General features: G+C 34.0%; 1 protein-coding gene across 10 annotated transcripts in view; it reads left to right on the top strand.

The window, feature by feature from the left end:
- The window catches only part of LOC6046331 (tyrosine-protein phosphatase Lar), a 483,374-nt gene that overhangs the window by 385,552 nt on the left and 73,244 nt on the right, over positions 1-24,578 (top strand). For all 10 annotated transcript variants that reach the window (XM_038253031.1, XM_038253038.1, XM_038253036.1 and 7 more), the window contains 4 exons: positions 4,188-4,288; positions 8,579-8,771; positions 14,944-15,094; positions 23,133-23,269. In XM_038253031.1, the coding sequence (XP_038108959.1) occupies positions 4,188-4,288; positions 8,579-8,771; positions 14,944-15,094; positions 23,133-23,269 (582 nt within the window). The remainder of the gene's footprint in view (positions 1-4,187; positions 4,289-8,578; positions 8,772-14,943; positions 15,095-23,132; positions 23,270-24,578) is intronic.

Raw genomic sequence — 24,578 nt, 5'->3', positions numbered from 1 at the left:
GCAATGCTGTAGAGCGAATAATTTGATTTTGATTTGATTTTGACAATGAAAATATTTTATGCCAATATATTTCACTACTGTAATTGCCCAAAAACAATTTTTAAACTATAAAAACTCAAGTTAAATCTTCCTGTTTTTTAATAATCAAGTCTTTTTTTACAAATAGAACATTCATAATAGACAGCTATCCATTTATGTAATGAAATGATTTTTCTAAGTACTTTTGTTGTTCTTATCATTTGATTGTGTTTTCATGAAAATAAAACAAACATCAATGTTTTTTTTAATAATATATAAACTTCAACAATTTATAAAAATTATATTATCCCGAAGACCGTTATTCGTTTTAACTCAGCTTTTACCAGCCTAATTAAATTGAAACTAAGTAAATATCTAGAGTTTTTTTTATTTAAAAATGTCCTATAATCATATCTGGAGTTTTTTTTTTAAAGGTCCTATAAACCAAATTTTCATTTTTTGCTTTTTGGGTGTTTTTAGAACCGCCTTGAGTCAGGGGTATTCAAAAACACCCAAAAAGCAAAAAATTAAAATTTGGTTTATAGGACCACCTTTTAAAAAAAAACTCCAGATATGAAACACAATAAGTTATAGGACAACTAAAAAAACTCTAGATATTTTATCCAACAAGGTTCACCGAGTTGGATAAATACGACGAGTGTTGAAAAAACAAGTTTTGCAACGAATTCCACACATTTTTTGCAATTCCAAAAAATACCCTTCATGTAGAATTATAAGTCAAACGTCAAACGGGTCCGAGGTTTATTTGTTTTGTGAAATGTGTATTTCTACTATAAATTTAATGTCAGAAAATTTCAAGGCATGTATAATATAGCAAAAGTTATGGCAAATTTAATTTTCAAAAACGCTGAAAAGGACCCCAATACCGTAAGAAGGTTAAATTAACCGTTTCAACCAAAATAATGTTGAAAAGTATTACTTTTCGAAACCACTCCTGAAATGTTCCACTTTTCGGCATCCACTTCAATGCTGAAAATTACACTTTATCAGCATTTATTTTGATAAGTATTACTATTTGATTCTGTTATTTTTGGTACAGAAAAGTAGGCTTTTTCATTGCTCAAGAATGACAGGTAAAGTTATAGTTTCACGACGAAATTGCAAAAAATATGTTTTGATATTTTTTTAGTAATACATTTTTTATGCATTCATTCCCAATATCAAAATGTCATCATTATTTTTTCTGTACAATTTTGTTGGCTAGGCAACTAAAAAAACATTATTTGAATCATTTTAGTTTTTTTTTGGTTTGGTATTTCTAAAAAAACAGTTTATACAAAATTCAAAACTCCGGTAACAGATTTTTCGCCATTTAAATAAAATATAATATATATATTTAATATATTTAAAATATTTATTATGTTATGTTTTATTATTTGAAAATTTATGTTTAGATAATATCAAACAAAACTCGATAGGGTTTTTTTCCCGTGAGCCCATTCCTTCTCAAAAGTTTTAGCAACATTGCCGCAGACGCCAAATTGATTATATATTTTTCTTATGATACAGAATTTCGAATATTCACATGTCCATTTTGTATGACATTCAAATTTAATGGAGACATGTATGAAAAAAATTGAAGATGCAAAATAGTAGTTTATGCAACAAGTTGCAAAAATAGGATTTTTTCAGCACGAGTCGTACATTTATCCAACGAGGTTCACCGAGTTGGATAAATATGAAGAGTGCTGAAAAAACCAAGTTTTGCAGCGAGGTCCATACAACATTTTTTGCAATTCCAAAAAACACACACTGAGTGAAATTTTATGTCAAATTTTCATGTATTTTGTCAATAAATCGTTCAAATCAAAAAAATGTTGAAAAGTGTTACTTTTCGGAACAAGTGCTGAAAAGTTCAACTTTTCAGCACCCGTTTGAGTGCTGAAAAGTAGAACTTTTCAGCATTTATTTTGAAAAGTGTTGCTATTCGATTCTGTTATTTTTGGTACAGAAAAGTAGGCTATTTCGTCGTTCAAGAATGACAGAAAAAGTAAGTAGTTTCACGACGGAATTGCAAAAAAGCTTCTTTTGATAAAGTTTTGATGAAAGAAAAATAAACATTGGAAAGTCTCGATTTTTTTTAGAACTAAAATAAAAAACTCAACTGAAATATAAGCAGCATTTTGAATTTTCATGAAATAACTATTGTTAAAATCAGGTTTTCTCAACCGGACAGGTTAATGGGCGGACTCCGACGAGGCCCACTATACACAATACGCGCAACTCATGAAAACTGTCAGCTTAGGGCCCGGCTGATAATTCCCGACTTCAACAGAATAGAAGGGCGTCCAATTTTCCCGGGTTTTGAATTTCCCGGGAAACGGAAAATATATTTTTTAAATCCCTGGAATTCCCGGGATCCCGGGAAATTTTTGATGTAAAATCTATGTTTTAATAATATTTTATATGTTTTAAAGCTTAAAATTATAAAATTAGCTCAATAATAATGTTTATTGGTGACAATCTACAATTCAATCTAAATAAGGATGACAGTTTTTAAATAACTTAAAAGAAATTAAAAATGACTTTTTTAGGATTTCAAAAAATCTACAAATTTTAATTTCAATGTGATTCAAATTTAATAAGAATTTTATAAATATATTTCTTTTCTGTATTTTTTCTTATGCCATAAGGCCGTTGCAAATATTTTTCAAAGTTTATGTCAGACCATGTTTAAAACATCACTAAGCTTGATTTTTATTGGTTTCAGAGTGTGAAGTCATTTTTTGTAAAAAATATGTACTCCTGGAGAGAAAAAAAAGTTTGTTAGATCGTAGAAAAAAGTGTTCCAAATTTGTGGATTTAAAGGGTCAATGATTTTCTTTAAAAATTTGATATAAAACGTAAAAATGTACAGCCGGTCTATACATCAATCGAAAGATCGCTAGAAATGCTTACACATGAAAATAAAAGCAAATAATTATGTTAAATTATCTATTTGCTATGATTTTTTGAACTTTGGCCAAACTGTAAACTGTTCCGAATATGAGAGATGACTGTAATTTCAATTTTTACTATGTACTCAACTGTTCATCTATTTCTACAACCAAATCTGAATTTCCAGACCAAAATTTGAATATGAAAATTCCCGGGATTTGGGAATTCCCGGTTTTGGAAAAATCCCGGGATTTTCGTCCCGGGAATTTCCGGGATGGACGCACTACTTAAGCGTTTTTTAAATTATTTCTGTACTTTTTTAATGAAAAATACGTACGTCTCATCACCATTTTAAGCTACAAAAAGCTTGTTTTGGATTTTGGGTCATCAAGCTTGAACTAGTTTTGCGGTTATTGCTCCTTTTTGAAAACGTTTGACACTATTATTAAATAAAATTGCTAAATCCGTACAAATTTAAATATTTTATTATTTGTCTATAGATTTTAAAACGATCACTTTTTTGTTAAATTGAATTGCTTATAATTCCTTATTGTTCATCGATTGTAATTTCTGAAACGAACTTACGATTTAATCTAATCCCCTTTCAACTTAAAACCTTGTGTTCGCCTTAATACTCAAGCCTTTATTTTCCTCACCTAGAAAATCCTTCTCAAAACTTGATCCCTCACCTGCGTCCCGTGTAAATAGAAGTATAAAAAGAAAAAAAATCCTGTATTCCTCACTGCCGTGTGCCACTCGAGTCAAAAGCACTAAAGTTGCACTTTTTACAGAGCAAATATATTGTTACCAGTAACTACTTCTTCCTCCCTGTACTAGCACCTAGTACTACTATAGAAGGTAGTGCCGTGTTTTTTTTCTGTCTCCTTTCTCGGTGCTGTTTTATTCCCACCGGGGTACAAGAAAACGATTTCCTTCGTTCATTTCTTTTGCTATTATTTTGTTTCTGTTCCCATCGTCGTCGTCGTCGTTGCTGTTGTCGTTGATATTTTACGTTCCACTCGAGTTCTGTCGAATATCTCTCCCCCTCACCTCTCGTTTCGTTTCAGGAAAAGTGTTTTCGCTGGGGAAAAAAAACCACCTCGAAAACTGTCTCACTGTTTTTCCGTTTCCCATTTTGTTTGTGTGCCATTTTTTCTTTCTTTCTCGCTCGCTCTTTTTCGAAACTATATTCTCAATTTCTCTCCACCCCTCGATTTTTCCAACCTGCTCACCTCACGAACCGTTTTTTCCTTCCCCTCATGATCTTCTAGAAATGGAAAGTGCACCGAGGAACATTCAAGTGCGCCCGTTAAGTTCATCGACAATGGTTATCACCTGGGAGCCACCTGAGACGCCTAATGGACAAGTGACTGTAAGTTTTTTTCGTTTTTTTTTGTAACTTCTTCTTTTAGAACGACCCGGAAACGTCCTGCCCAATTTATATCAACTGTGTTTGTTAGAAAAGCACCAGTACGTTTGTGTGTGTGTGTGGGTGTTTGTGCCGAAGGCTGACACTTTGTAAGTGGTTAAATATGTATGTTTGCCCCGGGGACGCCACAGTGGAAAAGCAAACATACATATACACTCGCGCACACATACACATGCAGGTACTGGGGATGCTGCTGACTCTTACGAAACATTAGCTTTGTCTATTCTGGAATCTTGTTATGGGAATCGATTCGCTTCATTTGTTATATAAGTCAATTTTGAAATGGTTTGAAGTTTAGAATTCTTAGCAAAACAGCATTTTCAGGGTTCCCTTGAAAAAAAGAGCTCTCGTAAAGAGAAGTGTGAATTGAGGACCAGCCACATTTAAAAATAAAATTATCAAAAGTGCCTGTCATGGTCGTCATTACGAAGTAACAGTCAGTGAACGCACACGAAGTTGAAACGAACAATAAACGAGCTTTACACTCATGCTGTCGCCCGACCCGTTGCCGCTCTTCTCTTTCTCATTCTTCTTTGTCTCTTTATCACTCGATCGGAGATGATGTGAACAATAATTTGAATGCAGTGATCGGAATTTCGGTGGAATGTCAAACGATCGTGCTCGGCGCGTATATATTTCTTTTAAGAGTCAAATGACTGTGTGAGTGACTTTGCGCCGTGCTCATACGTTCGTATGTGCACGAAAGAGAACAAAGGGTCAAGATCAGGTTGTCGTAGTTAAGACGAACAAGGTGCTCAGTCGCCAAACACTCAAAAATGTCGAACGGCTATTTCGATGAGTAGGAATTTATGACACAAGATCCAATGCCAAATGGTCGAAAGTAGATAAATGGTCAAACGAACAGCAAATCGAATTATTCTTCATATTTTTTACTAAAAAAACAAAATTTGTCTAAATGCTTGAACATGTACTGAAAATCAACTGTGAAAAAATGTATAAAAAATTACTTCTTTTATCATAATCTTTTTTGAAAAAATAGCCTCAGAATTTTTGGGGATATTTTTGAAAGGGAAGGAGGATATAAACATGAAGGATAAAAAAACAGTATTATTAAAAGTCAATTTTCTAAGGAACTTTTACGACCATCAATGGCAGTTTTTTAAAAAAGATAAACTTGCAACAATATTTAAGAAACGAGATGAGGAAGCCGGGGAGGTGCTCTACAGTTCTGCTGAGCTGTGGGGCATTTTCTCCGAGTACATCGGCAGTTTCAAAACCTGCAAGACCCGCTTGGACCAAGTAACTCTCGTCAGTTACATAATCTCCAAGTATGGAGTGTTATGAGTTTTTTTTTATTTTTATTTTATATTTTGATTGTAAACTGTTCCTCGGTCCTAACCTGATCGTAGCACCTAAAAGGACCTAATAAAAATAAGTTATGAATAAAAAAAAATAAATCACAAAATAAAAATAAGTTATGAATAAAAAAAATAAGAAACGAGATGTTTTGCCTTCCTCACGTCAATGAGGAAAGGTTTTAAAATCACTCCAAAAATGAACTTCTTTATTTGACCTCGTAGACCCAACTTCACGTATACCTATCGACTCAGAATCAAATTCTGAACAAATGTCTGTGCGTGTGTCTGGATGTGAGTCCGTGCACCGAAAAATATGCACTCGATTATCTCCGAACTGGCTGAACCGATTTGGATCGTTTTAGTCTCACAAGACCCTAGTTAATATTATGAAGTTTAGAAAAGTACTTCAAAAGTTATGCTAAAAAAGGGTGGTTTTTGTAAGAAAATCCGTCATGCTATATATTATTAGAAAGGTATTTGAAAGACCTTTCCAACGCGTTAAAAAGATTGAAGATCTGACAACCCCATCAAAAGTTATGAGCACTTAAGTGTTATTTATATACTTTTTTGAAGCCGGATCTCAAATATTTTGATGAAAAAGTTGTCCGGATCTATCATGCGACCCATCGTTGGATAGGTAATCAAAAGACCTTTCCAACAAGCCCAAAAAATTTAAGATCTGACAACTCTATCAAAAGTTATAAGTACTTTAGTGTTTTTGATACACTTTTTTGAGGCCGGATCTCAGATAATTTGATAAAAAATAAGTGTTATTTATACACTTTTTTGAGGATGTGTAGTGTCTTTACTTTATGAATGTGAGGAAGGCACCAACCACCTAAAGGTGGATTTAGTAACGTTTTTTTTTTCTATGATTTGAAATGTTAATGTTTGCAAAAATGGAATAATATTCCGACCATCAAATGATTATTAAAGAATGGTTAAACTCACAAAATATTTAAGAAGTACGACTTTGCTAAAGATCTGCTTATGTTTGAAAAATTAAGGTTGTTTTTGAAGAATGGCAACGAATAAAAAGTTTTTTTGTGAATGGAATATTTTAGAAGTCAGACATTTTTGAAAAATACTTTTTTGACTTATTTTTGTAAGAACATAATAAATTCACAATAATATGAAAACATTTAAATAAAGGCTGTTCTTTTAATTAAACAAATAACTTATAAAACATTTTAGAAAGCTAACTTTTTTAAAGAACTACCCTTGTTCAAAAGAATGGAAACACTCACATAAATATTACCCCAACAAGATTTGTTTATTTTAAAAAAATGAAAAATCTTTCAAAATAATTAAAAAAATACATAAAAAAGAACTGCTAGTGTTTAAAAGAATAGGGTAACACACAAATTTATGTAATAATTAAAAAAACAAAGGAATTGAAAATACTCTCAAAAAATAGCTCAAGAAGAAGAATGGAAAAACTCACAGAAAATTACGGTTTCATTTGTAAGAAAATAAATGTAAAAAATAATTTAGAAGTCTGACTATTTCTTCACTCGTCCAAAATCGTGGAATTGAGGTTTTGCAGCGCGACTATGTTTCAAATGTAGGTGGCGTCAAAAGGTAACTTGCCTAAAATCGTATGCCTTTCTGCCGGATTGAAGAACAAAATCGATTATTTTCCATGATTCCCTGCATCAATCTTAACAAAACTGGTTGCAGAAGACGAGAAAAATTTTTTGCTTTAAAATAATAAACAAAATTTGTAAACTTAAAAAAAAACATGTTTTGGAATACGAAAATGAAATAAACAATTACCAATAAAATAATCAATTATATAGTTGATAACAGATGTATTAACGTATTTTCAACAATTTTTATTGATTTTTGACTGACTTTGTTGCCAAATAGATCAAATTTCTATCTTTTTTATAAATTTATAGTTTTCTCATAGAAAAATCAAACAAATATTGGAAAGTTGTACACCAAATTGTTGAAAATAATTTTTCTCATCCAACTCTGGCATAAGTTATATAAAAATGTGGATTGTGAAGGAAAAAATACATTTTTCAAAAAATCATAGATTTACGCTATTTGTTCGTAGCATTGCTGCAAATCCTCTTTACGAAGTAAGGAACAATATCCATGTAATTTTTTTGATTATGCTATGAAATCAAGACAACATCGATTCGGTTCTGTTCGATTTTGAAGAAATGACCAAATATTGTTCAATTTTAAATTGATTTTGACACTCGAGGTGTCATTTGACAAATATAAATGTTGTGTGTTAGTAAATAGTTTGAAGAAACTGTTTTGAATTTTTTAAACATTTTTTAAACATTTACGAAATAATAATCGTTTTATGAGAAACAGCGAAAAAAATTCATTGGACGTTTTTTCCTATTGTTTGTAAATTTGAGCGCTTAAGAAAAATGACACATATTTGTTCTTTTAAAACAATATAAAGTTAGCCGAAAATTTTGTATGCACATATGACATTTGACATTATTTGGAAGCTTCGTCATTTCCACATTCCACATTTCCAATACTCTCAAGCTAAAACTGTTGAAGTTTTACATCCAATTTTATATTCATTTTTTCCTTATTTGACGCAGAAAAGTTTATCAAATATTTTCATTTCTGACAATATTTGAAAAATCACTTGAAATTCGATTAGAAAAAGTACAAGCAACTCTTTTAGCTTGGGAGTTTTACGTAAAAGTTCTTTACTACCGATCTACGTATAATTGTCTCATTTAAGAAAACTTGTAACTGAGTTAAACGCGTGGTTTTCGTGTATTCGTCAAAGTATAATAATCGTCATAATTATAAAATGATTTTAATCTGAACAATTTTAAAATTGTATAGAAGCAATCTAAAATCTAATTTACCAACATTTTCTAACCAAACTGAATTTTCCTAATTCTCTACCTCCCAAAACAAACAAAAAAAACAGGGCTACAAAGTGTACTACACGACAAACCCGAACCAGCCGGAAGCGTCCTGGGACTCGCAGATGGTGGACAACAGTGAGCTGACGACCATCTCGGAGCTGACGCCGCACGCCATCTACACCATCCGGGTGCAGGCCTTCACGTCGATGGGTGCCGGTCCGATGTCCAACCCGGTCCAGGTCAAAACGCAGCAAGGTAATTATTATAATATGGTATGCTTTGTATTTGTGTGTGTGTGTCTGAAATGCATTTTTCAACGACAAAAAGAACGAACTTTTAAAGAGGTTAATAGGGTGGTCCTAGAATTCAAAGCTTTAAATGAATGCTTGTTTTCAAAAGCATTCGTGTTTTCAAGTTGAAAAAATAATTCTTCACAACCTAAACCAAATGTATCGATTTACACCAGACAGGAAACTGTCCCATAGAAGGAACGTTCCACCCGATTACCGAACAAATAGGGTTAGTTAGCTGCTTACTTATTCAAATAAGGCCCCTAATAGGGTGCTAATGTTGGTCAGAATTTTACCCCCCTCCAACCACGCCCCCAACGTCGGAGGTCAGACATTGGGGACAACATCGGACAGACCGGACGCCATCAGACGTAGAGAGAGAAGAAGCGGCCACACCGACAACAGGGCATGAAATTTTCAGGAAAAGCAAATGGTGCGATTAAACGCCTCACGCTATCGTCTGTCGCAACTATCCCATTAACCGATACTTTGAACCGGCGAGAGTGAGTTGGATGGTGGTGGTGTTGGTGTTAGGGAAAACAAAAACTCGGATCCATATTTTACGGTTGGATCGGTACGGAGTATTTAGTATAAATAACGATTATAATTGTTTCAGCTGTTGGTACGCCATTGTTTGCGAATTAAAAGCATCCTGCTAATCATAACAAATGATATTTATCACATCACTGCATAATATTTTTTCTATCACTTTTGTTCTAATGAACTCAGTATCATTGTTCAATCAATTTATTTTCAACAATGTGAGCAGATTAAAGCATTATTTCCATTTAAATCAAATTCATAGGGTATAACTTCATATTCACAAGACGCTACAGAGTCTTAATCCCCTTAAGGTGAAGCTTCATTTCAGTTGATCATTTTCGAAGAAAATTGATCATCACTCTAAAATGCTCAATCTCATTCAATTTAACGAATTTCTGCACTAAAATGAATCAGCTTTCTATCGGTTGTTGTCTTCTTGAAGCCACTGAATGAATTTTTGATCTAAATCAATTGTTCTTCAAATTTTTTATAATTTGGTGGTACAGTCATTGACACCCTAATTAGCAATAATTGATTAATGACGATTTCCATTACTTCGTAAGGAATGGGATAATCATTACTAAAAGTTAGACACTATTCAAAAAAAACTTGTACATGGAATTTTGTCAAATTATTGAAAGTGACGCAAAATTTATATCTTTGAACAAAAAGTCATGGCAATGATGGAAGTCTTCACGTTGAAAAATTAAAATAATGAATTTATGTTTTCTTTAATCAAAATCTGGAAAGTTTTCTCTGAGAAAATGTATGGAATCTGAGAAAACTACAATAACAAACTACATGAAATTTATTGTAAGTGGTAAGACATTATTTTTGTATAATGTAGACGATGACAATATAACGATGTTTTTTTTCGAAAACAAATGTTCAACAGTCTAGAACTAATGTTTTAAACCCTTTTAGAATGTTCAAATTCTATTTTTTTGTATTCTTTTAAACTTAAAAAAACTTAAAAGAAATTTTGATAAAATGCACTGTTTTCAAGTTATAGTAACTTTAGGTGAATTTTTGAAAAATATCGCAGTTTTCTAATTTATTGAAAAAGTGCTCACGTTTGTAACTTTTTCAACAGTGTTCGAATAGCTGAGAAAATTCCCTGCATTTTGCTTCTAAAACGTTGTTGATACGTATGCAAAGATAACAAAAACCCTCGTTTTGAATCAAGATCAATTTTTAAAAAGGGCAAAACAAATATTTTTGGCATTTTCAAATGTTTGGCCAGATTTTATGATTTCGAAGTCATTTTTTTATAGAAAAGAGCAGAAAATTTCTTCTTTTTTTGTATTTAAAATTGGGTCATAAGATCCCGGTGATCAGCTACTTGGAAATATTTTTTTTGCAAAAATGAGCAGACATGGGCGATATTAAAAAAAAATCAATACTGTGGCTTGTTTCTAAATCGCTAATTTGATTTAAATTGAATATGATACCTTTTATAAAAATTCGAATAATTTTTTTTTTGAATTGTAATCTTTGTTTGAACTTATTTAGATTTTTTTAACAACAGTATTTTTGTTTATCATGACTTGGTCAAATTATTTTCCTATTCTGGAATTTTCTGAAAAAAGTCCATTGATGTCCCCAAAACATTTTTAAAATACATTTTTAGAACAAACTTGATTTGGTGTGGTACTAATGCATTCCTACAACTTTTCCTAAGACATTAAATCGATCAAAAATTCTTTCATAATAAAAAGATTCCGGAATTTTTACAAACCATTTTTGTATGGAAAGCTGCCAAATATGTATGGAAATTGATATGGACAAACTGATGATGCAAAATAGTTTATTTTATCATACCAACATTTCAGAGAATTGCTCATGTGAGCAACTCTCTACCAAAAACGGAAATGGATTTTATTTGTATTTTTTTATTTGGCTCAAACTTTGTGGGGGCCTTCCCTATACCCAAAGAAGCTATTTTGTGTCATTGGTTCACCCATACAAGTCTTCATACAATTTTGGCAGCTGTCCATACAAAAATAGTACGTCAGCTGTAACTTTTGATTGAATTTTCTGATCAATTTGGTGTCTTCAGCAAAGTTGTAGGTATTGTTGAGGACTATTGAGAAAAAATAAGTGCCGATTTATTAAATATCATTTTTTCACAAAAACTCAATTTCCCATAATACATATTTTTTGATTTTCGAGATTTTTTGATATGTTTTAGGGGACAAAAACCTGCAACTTTTGAGCTATAGAGAAAAATGGTCAAAAAATCTGCCGCCAAGTTATAAATTAAAAAAAATGATTTTTGGAAAATTCCAATTTTTATACCAAAAAAAAAATCCTCAATCTTTTATGTAAAATTGAAATTGCAATCGAAAAGTACTTTACAGATTGTTTGATAAAGGGTTCCGTTTCAAGATATAGCCACCGAAAGTTTGATTTTAACGAAATATTTGCAGTTTTTCGATTATTGAAAATAGTGACCATGAATAACCGTTTCTAAAAATATATTTTTTTAAAGTTCAGAAAATTTTCTAAGAAATTGTTTAGGCCGATGCAAATATTTAAAAAAGTTTTTGTCCCTCGGTCCTGGCCGAGGTCAAGGGGGGGGGCAAAAAAATAAAAAAATATAAAAATTTAAATAACAAGCCATAGTCTTCACATTTAAATAAAAAAAAATTGTTTTAAAATACATTTTACACTAGTTCAGTTGTTTTGCAATCTCTAGTTTTCAAAAAATCTAAGATCTGACAAAAATAAAAATTGTATCGAAAAAAAAGATTTTGCATCGACAATTTTCAAAAAAAATTAAGATTTTTTAATAAACCCAAACATGCTAAAAATGATTTTAAACGCAGAAGAATGTATTTTAATTTGATTTCAGCTGGTTGCACTTGAATTTTCATTTAAATTTTGAAGTTTATTGTAAAAATATTTTTTTTTGCCCCCTGATTTTTCGGGCCAATTTTGAAGGGGGGGGGGGGGTGACAAAAACTTTTAAAAATATTTGTACCAGCCTTAAGAGACATTGAAGATTGGACCTCTGGTTGCTGAGATACAGCTGCATAAAGAAAAAGAAACGTAAAAAAATAAAATTTCTAAGTGAATTTTTGAACCAAGACTAAATTTTAAAAGGGTCAAACATTCAATATTACGCCCTTTTGAAATGTTAGTCTTGATTTAAAAAAATCAAATATTGTTCGGATTAGATATTAGATCGGAAAATTTCACAAATGTTTCATAGCTTCTTTGACCATAGGAAAGGCCCCCACAAAGTTTTAGCCAAATAAAAAAATACAAAAAGTAAAAATGGTCGAAATCGGCCAATTTCGTAAAAAATTGCTCATATGTCATGCTCAAAAGAATGCAAACACGCAAAAATATCTCAAAAAATATTTAAGGTAGTTTTTTTTTTACGTGAAACTATTTCCAAAAAACAACATTTTTAAGAGTTACCCAGTTTGGGAAGAATCAAAAAAATTCTCATAAGTATCAACAAAAACTAAAAGAATAGGAAATTCACAATTTTAAGTTTTCTGATTTCAAAAAAAAATGTTCAAAAAAACTATCATTTTTTATTTTTAAATCATGTCAAACTTAGAAATTTACAAAAGGACGCAAGAGCCATTAAACTTGTTTTTCGATCGTAACTCGATCTATCTACGAAAAATCAATCGGTCGCTCTTCTGGAAAAAAAAAAGCTAAACCGAGAAATGTTTTTAGTCAGACTTTTACTCATAAACTTGAAAGAATAAAAAAAAACCTCACCAAAATATTATTTAAAAAAAGTTAAGATCTCCTGTTTATCAATCATACCATCTTTGGTATTTCGCCGCTTTGTCTCTTTGTCCTTTTAAAAATCCTAACAAAAAAATTCAGTTTGACGAGTTTTTTAAGAGTAAACATTTTTTTCTGAATAGTTATGATTCATAACTTTGCCGAGCACATCAAATTGATCAGAATATTCCTTGACAAGATAACTTTCTAGTACCTAATTTGTATGTCCGGCCTACTAAATTGTATGGAGACTTGTATGGAAAAACTAATGAAACTGATGAACATGTATAAAATTGATATCAAATCACAAATTTCAAAGATTCTCTGACACAGTTGATTTTTTTGTCTATCATTGAAAAATTACAAGTTTCGAAATTTAGTTCTCAATGGAAAAGACCCAATAACAAAACAAGCTGACGTTTCCAAATATTCTCATCACATTTATCCGACACCCTCCTGTTGCTAATCCGCTTCAAGCGATTGCATTTACCATAATCAGCTTTCAATTCGCAAACAAATCCTGGCCACAACACTCCTCGTAATGATTGACTAATAAGTGCCCGAGGCGCCGTTTGAACCCTGCTCCCAAAAACCTTAATTGAATGAATAAATAAGCAAAGCCCCGAACCAATCCGATCAAATCTGCTCAACGAGGGATTGCATGAAACCATAATCACAACACTTCCACAGCCATGTTTTAGCTGCTGCTCTACCCCGTCGGACACTCCCGAAATTCAGTCCAGCCGAAAAGTGCCCCCCAGGGACCTCTCCCAGGCCCAGATTGCTGAAAAGGGGCCGCCCAGCCTGCCCTTTCATTTGCCATCAATTGTGTGTGGCCTTTGTCATGTTGTGACAAACCCCGCCCCCAACCCGCCGCTGGAGGCCAGTCCGAACAATGATGTGAAAATGTTGCTTGGGTGTGTGAGTGTGTGTGTGTGTGTGTGTGTGAGTGGTTCAACTACTTTACATATGCAAATTATGCACATTCAAATGTGCTCACTTTTCATTTACACGTCCATCACTCAATTCGGGCTCACACCTCCCGTGTCACACTTACGAGGACCCTTCTGGAGGCCCCTCGAGGCCGGGGTAAAATGGACCATTAAGAGGGACTATTGTGTGGGTAGCTGTGTTCTGTAAAGGTTGGAAAGCATTGAAAAAGGGATTTCGCCAAATTGTGTTCAAGCTTGTTCAGAGTCAATGTTGGTTGCTTAATTTTACAACGAAAAAATAATCTAACTTTAGGTAAATTTTCCTTTCTACTGTTCTAAATTTGCTTATTTAATTGTTGCCTTTAAATAGCAACTTTTCCATGTACCTGAAGAAAAGTCTATTGTTTGCTCCAATTTTCAACCGATTGTTGAAATTTTCAGTAATTATATTGAGATTCCAAAATGTGACACAAACAATGGAGAAAAAAACATCGATTGTGCAATTGAAGCAAAATGCAACTGGTGAATTTTATTAACACAATATCACCGCTTGATTTTTTCTTAAATGTTCAATCAGTTTGCTGAATAAAGTTTCTAGCGATGAACTTTGTCATTTTGGTCATGTCTGTAACATAAAACCTGCATATTTTCTGTGGCAAAAAATGGAATTAAAACAGAGTTGCGTATACTTTTCAAATCGACCTCTACTCTGGCCTCTGAACATTAAACGATTATGACATTAAAGCACTCTTTTGTAAAAGTAACACTTTTCGTCACTGTTTTGATTTTTGAGTTGACCAAAGCGTTTTTTATGTTTAATTTGTTTTTCTCAACTTAACCCCTTCAATCCCACCACTTCCATAAGCTACCGTCAAAGTGCTAACCGATTTTTTACCCCCTCTTCCCTCTTTGCAGGAGTGCCCTCCCAGCCGAGCAGCTTCCGGGCGACCGATATTGGCGAAACAGCTGTCACTCTGCAGTGGTCCCGGCCGACCCACTCGGGCGAGAACATTGTCCACTACGAACTCTACTGGAACGACACCTACGCGAACGAGCAGCATCATCAGTATGTATTAATGTTATTTTATGTTTGTACGTGTGTGTGTGTGTGGCTTTTTTCCACTCACTTCCGGTAGGTGCAAGCCTCACGGCTGGCTTACGACCTCTGTTTGTGTTTGAAAAAGGAAAGTGTGAACCACATTTTAGAAACATATTTACTGTTATTGTGTTTGGATTACGCAAACATACACACACACACGGGTGATGAGTTTTGGGGTAATTTTAGGTCCTCGTTACCACTGCAGTGCATTCGGTTGTGAATAAATTTTGACTGCAGCTCACGACATGTTAGTCACATATAATTCTTATGGAATTTGCGAGATTCAGGTTATGTTGTTGTAGTTTTCCTTTAGAATTAGTTCTGTATTTCCTTATTGAAGATACTTGCTTCCTTTGGCAAAATAGAGATTTTTTCTTCAGGTGGTAGAAAATGTTCCAGCGCATCGCCTGAAGCTTGAATCACACTGAAATATTGTTAAGTTTTGGCCAAGTTTTGGCTGCCGATGCGAAAAACCAAAGGCTAATAGCCAATTCCCCCTGCGCTTTTTTCTCAAAAAACTTGATTTGGCATAACGGTCCAATCTTAAGAAGTGGCCACAGTGCTGAAGGGTCTCGACTCTGTTTTGGAGTCAACCAAACGCACGGATGCCAAATTGATGCAGGAAAATTAACGTTTCACTGAAAAATTCAATTCAAAAGTTTTTTTCGGAGTTGCAATTTTCAGCACGAACCTTGCATTAATCCGATGAATGTTGATGCCACAGATTCGTATCGGAATTTGCTAACATTTTGAAATGTTATTTCAATCAATGATTTTACTTAAAATTGATATTCTGTTAGGGTGGTGCCATACTCTTTCCCTAAGATAAATACTCAAATATAATTACTTTCGAACGTTTTCTATTTTTGATGAAAATAGTAGTAGCTAGCTTAGAAAACGTAATAAAATGTTGGTTTCTTGGGCAAAGTTGCATGGATTGGAATGATCAAAACATTTCAAGAAATGAAAAAAAATCGAATATATTCCTGAGTTAGATTTTTTGTAACACCCTAATTGCGAACCACTTATTTTCAACCAAAACGAAAGTTGTCCTATAATTTTCCTTGGATTCAATTTGCAACATGTTTTCCAAAGGTTCTAAAGCTCCGAAATTGTGTATTTTTTACAGAAAATAATTTTGTGATCTAAGCCACTGTACTGTGTCACAATATTACAATCTAACTGTTTATCACTAAAAGTTGAACTCCTTAAATCTGTATTTTAAGATTTTCAATTTTTCATTGTACATTAGGGTGCCCAGAATATGGGACTTTTTTCAAAACCTCTCTCCACAAGCTGAATATTGTTCCTTGACCTATTTTAGGACTCTGGGCCAAATATGAGCAAAATCGGTCATCATTTACCCATTGATATTCGGAGGTAAAATTTGTATGGGAAAAATCGAAAAAATGTATGGAAAACTCAAGTTTCTTACGGTTTGATCTGCCCAGTGCGCTACTTTCATCCAAATATTCCCAAAAGTGAGATTATTATTGAAAATTCAATGCTCAACAACTTTGTAGAACATACAAAAGCTGTAAAACTCGATCCTGAAAAGTTATTGGGGTAATTCTCTACCAACTCACACGAAATCGGGAAAAGTTGCCCCGACCCCTCTTCGATTTGCGTGAATCTTTGTCCTAATGGGTAACTTTTATCCCTGATCACGGATCCGAGGTCCGTTTTTTTATATATCGTGACGGAGGGACGGTACGACCCCTTCCATTTTTGAACATGCGAAAAAAGAGGTGTTTTTCATTAATTTGCAGCCTGTAACGGTGATGAGATAGAAATTTGGTGTCAGAGGGACTTTTATGTAAAATTAGACGCCCGATTTGATGGCGTACTCAGAATTCCGAAAAAAACGTATTTTTCATCGATAAAAACACGAAAAAAGTTTTAAAATTCTCCCATTTTCCATTACTCGACAGTAAAAAATTTGGAACATGTCATTTCAAGGGAAATTTAATGTACTTTTCGAATCTACATTGACCCAGAAGGATCATTTTTTCATTTAGAACAAAATTTCTGATTTTAAAAATTTCGTGTTTTTTCTAACTTTGCAGGGTTATTTTTTTAGAGTGTATCAATGTTCTACAAAGTTGTAGAGCAGACAATTACAAAAATTTTGATATGTATACATAAGGGGTTTGCTGATAAACATCCCGAGTTATCGCGATTTTACGAAAAAAAAGTTTTAAAAAGTTACTTTTGCGTTTCTCTTTGTTTCGTCGTCCGTGTCTGTCGCGGGTGATCATGAACGGCCATGATCGATGACGACCAACTTTTTCAAAACTTTTTTCGTAAAATCACGATAACTCGTGATGTTTATCAGCAAACCCCTTATGTCTATATATCAAAATTTTTGTAATTGTCTGCTCTACAACTTCGTAGAACATTGTTACACCCTAAAAAATAACCCTGCAAAGTTAGAAAAAAAACGAAATTTTAAAATCAAAAATTTTGTTCTAAATGAAAAATGACCCTTCTGGGTCAATGTAGATTCGAAAAGTAAATTAAATTTCCCATAAAATGACATGTTCCAAAATTATTTACAGTCGTGTAACGGAAAATGGGAGAATTTTTAAAACTTTTTTAGTTTTTTTTTTTTTTTTGATAAAAAAAAACGTTTTTTTGGAATTCTGAGTACGCCATCAAATCGGGCGTCTAATTTTACATAAAAGTCCCTTTGACACCAAATTTCTATCTCATCACCGTTTCAGGCTGCACATTATTGAAAAACACCTCTTCTTTCGCATGTTCAAAAATGGAAGGGGTCGTACCGTCCCTCCGTCACCAGATATCAAAAAACTGATGTTTTCATTATATCCTACAGCGAGTAAGTTGGTTTTAAATTTGAAATTGTTTTATTTCATCTTAAATTGGACACTAGTAGCAAATTATACAATTTTCAGGCAAGAAATAAGTAGCTTAATTGTTATAAACGAAAATATTCTTGTGATGTCCGATTTAACCTGTTCATTATCTGATTCAAAATAAGGAAAAGTTTTAATCAACCAAAACCTAATTAATCAATTGAGAATGTCGATTATTAAAGTTTATAAATGTTTTTTAAAGTCACTTCTATCATAAAAGCAACGCTCTGCTTGAAAAATGATAATTGGAATGATTTTTAAAATTAGCAATCTAACCTCATTCTCGCGTTTTTAATCCGGATCTCAGAAATTTCAATGAAAAAGGCAACATAGCAAAAAAATCAAAAAGTCAATCGATAGAACTTTTTATTTCAATTCAATTCAATTCGGTTTTATTAGTGAATAATCATGTAACAATCAGTTCATTCGCAGCACATAACAGAGTTTTGGAGTTCCTTTCAGCTGTGTGTTAAATCTCAATCCATTTTGGCACGATTATTGCTTATCACTTAGAGATTAACAAGAGTAAGAAAAATTTAGAAAAAACTTACTGAAATTGCAAAGGAAAGGGGATAGAAATAGAAAAAGCTTAAACTAGATCACAGTTTTTTTATCTGTTGTAGATGTGCTTAATCATTAGCTCCCCGAGGGCCAGAAATTGCTCCGCCTTGTTACGGCAGGTCCGAAACCGCGTCATCATCTCACCCGCTAGAGCAAAGAACTCCGGCAAGGTGAAGAGATCTTCTCCGGTTACTTCTTGCTGGGCCGCATCGCCGCTACCGGCAGCGACCACGCTTGCGAACGATCGCCCCCATCCAGGAGGGAATGCTGGGTTGTCCGCTGGAACCGTACGCTGTCCAGCTGCAGGAACGGTAGAGCTCGTATTCCGCTGAGAAGGGTGGGATGCTGCTGCTTTCTTCTTCCTCTTTTCCTGCTCCTCGAGATAGGCCTTGCGCGCGACGCATCCGCGGTAATTACCGGTATGGTTGCCGTCACAGTTGGCGCACTTAATGCGCGCCTTGGTTTGCTCTGCCTTGTCCCCCAAGTCCGCCTTGCACGGCAGTGCACACTTCTCCGAGAGGTGTGTTTCACCGCACTTCACGCAGCGGGGCGGGAGGTTGCAGTTCCGCGAGCCGTGGCCGAACTTCTGGCAACGGTGGCATTGTGCTACGTCCATTGGGGTTTTGGAGTAAAACCGCCAGTTTACCCAAAAACCGTCCAACGCCTTAGTCCGACGCAGGTCTTGGATTTTGACGGTGCCGCGATCGAAGTACAACAGGTACAGAGTGTGCGTACCTGTGACTGTTGTCATGCGCGAGAGCACTTTTATCTCCCGTGGCGTTATTCCGGCACCCGAGAGGTGTCCCTTCAGGTCGGCGATTGGGCGGTCTTGGTAGCCCTGCAGGACTACCTTAACAGCGGTCTTCTCAACTGGATCGAATGTGTAGAACTTGAAGTTGCTACGCTTCAGTTCTTTCACCACCAGATCGAAATTCTTTTGGTGAAAGTAATCACTTGAACTTTCGATTTGCCAATTTTCAGACTATATTGGAGGCCTTCCAGCAACTCGTCAACATCGTCCGCCAACGTATCCAAAACAAAAATTGGAGGTGGTCGCCGTTCCTTCGGAGAATTAACTTTTTTTGTCGTACTACCTTTTTTGCGTGCACGTCCATCGTCGTCGTCGTCGTCGGTAGTGCTGCTACCGTCGGTGTTGTTGTTGTAGCTTTCCTCGTCACTCAGTCTCGCGAACTTATTACTGGTGGGAATGTTGGCGGATGTTGATGCGCCACCGGTCGACAGATTGCCGGAAGTACCTGAGCGGAGTCTGCTTCTTATAGGGCTGCGATCCTGGACACGGTAATTAGCGTGTAATAACTCCGGATTGAATCCATCAGCGCACACGCTCCCTGCGCGATGGCGGACGACGCGGCGGCGTTGTTTTGTTTACCTTTTGCACTCGGCCGGTAGACGAACTTCGCGGGTTTTTCGAGGCCGCACTCGAACTGCCACGGCCACGGCCGGCCTTCGGCATGCTGGTGAAGCAAACTCGCGGGTAATCACGGTCGATTGCGGCGGAAAATTCGAAAAAACTTTTAGAGCTCTGAGCACTTCACTGCTGCTTGCTCTGGAGGATACACGCAGAATGACTTTTTATTTCTTACCTCCTGATAACATTATTTTATTCCAAAAAATCAATTTTCTTTTAAAAAATCTTAAAATAGTTTTCACTCCCCTTTGCACTTATCGCGCAAAAACGTAAACGTAACCTTGCACCAAAGTTCTCCTACTCGAATGTAGGTGGCGAATCGAGTTTTTAACTTTGGTTTTGGGGGCCTATTGATTTTTGACAGATTTTCTTGCCAAATAGTCCAAATTACTATCTTTTCCTACATTTATAGTTTTCTAATAGAAAAATCGAACAAATATTGGAAAAATGTACACCAAATTGTTGAAAATATTTTTTCTCATCTGAATCCGGCATAAGTTTTATAAAAATGTTGATTATGAAGGAAAAACCACATTTTTTCAAAAAAATCATAGGTTTACGCTATTTGTTCATAGGTGCCCTAGTAACATTTTTAAACTTACAGGTTTTATCATGATTCTGAAAACCCTGATACGGCATAAATAGGCTTTTATGGCCTACTTAAAACCTAAAATGTTACTTGGGTGGCGACATGTGTCTTTTAGCTTTGCTGCAAATTCTCTATGAGCAATTGAGGTTTTGCAGCTAGCCTGTGTCGCAAAATCGCTTATTTCTCATGATTCCCTGCATCAATCTTAATGAAACTGGTTGCAAAAGACGAGAAAAAAATTTTGCTTTAAAATAATGAACGTCATTTTTTGGGCGCGCAAAAATTTGTGACCTTTTTCTTTGAAAAACATGTTTTGGAACACGAAAAAATGAGTTTCCCCGTATATATCAATGAAATAAACATTTATATAGTTGATAACAGATGTGTTAACGTATATTAAACAATTTTTATTGATTTTTGATAGACTTTCTTGCCAAATAGTCCAAATAACTATCTTTTTCTAAATTTACAGTTTTCTCATAGAAAAATCAAACAAATATTGTAAAGTTGTACACCAAATTGCTGGAAATAATTTTTCTCATCTGAATCCGGCATAAGTTTTGTAAAAGCGTTGATTATGAAGGAAAAAACACTTTTTTCAAAAAATCATAGGTTTACGCTATTTGTTCATAGGTGGCGACACGTGTCTTTTAGCTTTGCTGCAAATTCTCTATAATCATAAATCTTAACATTTCTTGAAGTGCTTTTTTATTGAATTTCAAGCAATACAGAAACTATTTTTCAAAATCGAAAAAAGATTTTTTTTGACAAAATTTAATATTGAATGTTTAGTTATTTTGAAATGTAAGTCCTGATTTAAAATTCAAAATATTTTGCTCAAAAAGATCTTAGAATTTCACAAATGTTTCATTCTTGAAAATTAAAAATTTGACCACTAGTTGCTGATATGTTAGCAATAGAAAATGTGGAAATGCTAAGACATAAACTTTGAAAAATATTTACAACGGTCAACTCAACTTTTCAAAAAAAAAGCAACAACAAATTTTGGGAAATTGTTTCTATGTGACAAAAAGCTAATTTTCAAACAAATCCATTTCCGGTTTTGGTGAACAAATGTTCTGCACTTAAACCCCGATGGCTTGACAACAATTGTTGACAACAAATAGCGTTTAAAAAAAACCATCGGAAAAAAATATTGAAAAAAAAACAATTTGCAGGTGATTCTGGGAACCTTTCACACAGTTAAAAATTGTGTAATTTTGGTAGGTGTAAAATTTGGTAGGTGTAAAATTGGAAGGTTTAATATTACTTTTTTTATGATGTTATATTACTTTAATTATAGTGACACAAATTTAACTTCCCATTATTTTTTATAAACGAAACTGTGTAGAATGATAATACATTTCCTAAGATGAAATAACATTTGGGAATTGTTCGCTATGATATTTCAAAAAACATATACCGTAAACCGGGGTGACACAGATAAGATTTAAATTTATTTTTGGAATATTTTCTAATTGGTAAGGTTTTTCTCAAGATTATTATTGTTAAAACATGTCACAACATGGTCACACAAAGTCCATGCACTGATTTCCATAAAAAGTTTTTTCAAAAGTGTTTTAAAAAACAGCTTCTTTAAAAATTCTCAGTTCGAATCCTGGGGGTGATTTTGATAGTCATTGTTTTTGTTTTTAAAATTAGATTTAGAGTGTTCAAATTTTATTTTTATGTCAAATGTACCATCACTAAGGTTACTGATATAGTTTTAATGAAGAAAAAACAATGTTTTTATTTAATTAACTAAGTTTATAAGCTTCCTAACAAAATACATATAAATTTTAGGTAAAATTGTAAAAATGTCAGTATTTTGTTTATAAAATTATCGATTTTGATTGCATTTTCAACTGAATTCAAACTACAAATCAAAAGTTTTCACATTTTATTTGAAATTTTTTCTATTGAAAATGCTTATAAATATGGAGCTTTTTTTGAATAATGTGTCAAAAACACATAACATTTGTTATTAACAACCTTATTTTACCTCCTCCTAGTGGAAAATTGTCAGAATAATCCGAATATGTATTCCGTTTTCCGATTCAAAATCATGTTCATTGAGAAAATCATGATTAAAAATGCTATTTATCAACATTTTCTTAATTATCCGATTTAGCTGTAGGTTCCCCATACATCGTATGATTTTTTTCTTCGGTACATGCTTTTTGTGTACACGTTTTCTCATACAATATTACATAATATTCACATTGTATACACCTTCTAAATTTACAACAACAGAAATTACTGTGTACTAAGACTAATAGAAAACTGTTTTGTTCGTTACCTTTCAATTTTTTCGTGATCGTGTCCTATAACTACGGATATCCGAAACATCTAATAATTTAATCTGGACAAATCTTTTAATTTTTTCAGTCACATTAAATCTTTTGTTTATCTATTTGTATGTTTCTTTTATTACGTTTATTTTGTTTTGATTAATTCTCGTTCATTTTCCTACATTATTTTTTCCATTGAGTTTCTTTTTAAAACTTATTTTCAAACCTAAAATTTTTCTCCGATTCTTAAACTCCACAGACGCATCCCGAACGCCGAATCGTACACGCTGAGCAGTCTCTACCCGGACACGTTGTACTACTTCTGGCTGGCGGCCCGGTCCCAGCGGGGCGAAGGTGCCACCACGCCGCCGATCCCGGTTCGCACCAAACAATACGGTAAGTTCGTCCCTTTCCTAGCCTAGCATAAAAAGGAACTCTCGCGCGCCCTGCAATAAACATTGTAGGGCGAAATGATTTTTTGATTTTTGTTCGAAAAAAAAAACACTTAGATTGTAAGATTTTTTTCACAAACGAATCTACGAGGAAGAAAACTCGACACTGAATCAGTGTTGAACATTTGAAGAAGACATTTTTTACACATAAAACTAGGCAGGTGCGTTTCGCACCCAATTTTGAAACAGGTGAAAAATCATGATGACAAAACGACAAAAGGAATCTCGCTCCGCATAATCAGTTCCGTTAAAAAAAGAAAACCTTTACAAAAAGTTTTATTTTTCTAAATTTTAAAACCCCAAACCTCCCGCATTTCTATTCCATAGCCATCAGCTTCGTTGACTTTTTCAGTTTTTCCCACGAAAGTTCATTTTTTAAGTTTCCCAAATTATCCAAAAAAAAAGTGCGCAAAGCAAGTAAAAGTTGGTCCCGTTCTGTTGTTGTTTCTGTTCTGGCAAACTTTTCAAAAATATATGTTTTGTGAGCGAGTGTGTGCGTGTGACGAAAACTGCTTCATGCAAATCTGGACAGCAAAGTGCAACACGTTTGTGTGAGTGTGTGAAGGCAATGCTGTGTGAGTGTTTGCGCGTGTGTGTGTGTGTGTGCAATTTTGCTTGCCTAACTTTGTTTCGTTCGATATTTTTCAATCAAGTTCTTGGACTACCCGTTCACCGTGGAAGTTTGAATGTTTTATTCTGGTGGCAATTGTTTTTCCTGATTTATCTTTTCTTTACAAAAAAAGTAAAATATTGCATGTCCAGCTATCAATTACCATCCAGTGGCTGTTTCCTCGTTTTCTTTCCAACTTTTCCACTTTGTTTGTCCATATTTTCCGTTTTGTGAGCCCAACATTGTTTTTTTTTAATTTTCAAAAACTTTCTCTCTCTTTCTCCGGCTTTGGATCCCACTTTCGTTACGCTGTCGGTTTGAAAAAAAAATCAGTTTCCCAAGTTTGCGTTCGTTGGTTTTTCGTTCATTTCCACCCCCTCCCCCTGCTCCGCTCCACCCCTCTTTTTTCACCGTAATATATGCACCTTCAACAAACTGCACCTGATTGATGAGCACTGATTGTGTAAAGCACCTCGTATTCCTCGTACTCAGTTCAAACTGCACCAGTAGATATGATAATGGTTTTTTTTTTTCCTTTTATTTTTGGATCACGATATTTTTGTTCACCACGAGTATGCTAATAAAAAAAAACGTTGCATTCGCCCATCATTTTTTTCTACATCAGAATGTTGTAAAGCAAACA

Source organism: Culex quinquefasciatus, chromosome 2 (assembly GCF_015732765.1).
Source record: "Culex quinquefasciatus strain JHB chromosome 2, VPISU_Cqui_1.0_pri_paternal, whole genome shotgun sequence".
Classification (NCBI taxonomy): domain Eukaryota; kingdom Metazoa; phylum Arthropoda; class Insecta; order Diptera; family Culicidae; genus Culex; species Culex quinquefasciatus.
The sequence above is the reverse complement of the archived record's forward strand: the minus strand, read 5'-3'. Positions and strand labels throughout refer to the sequence as shown.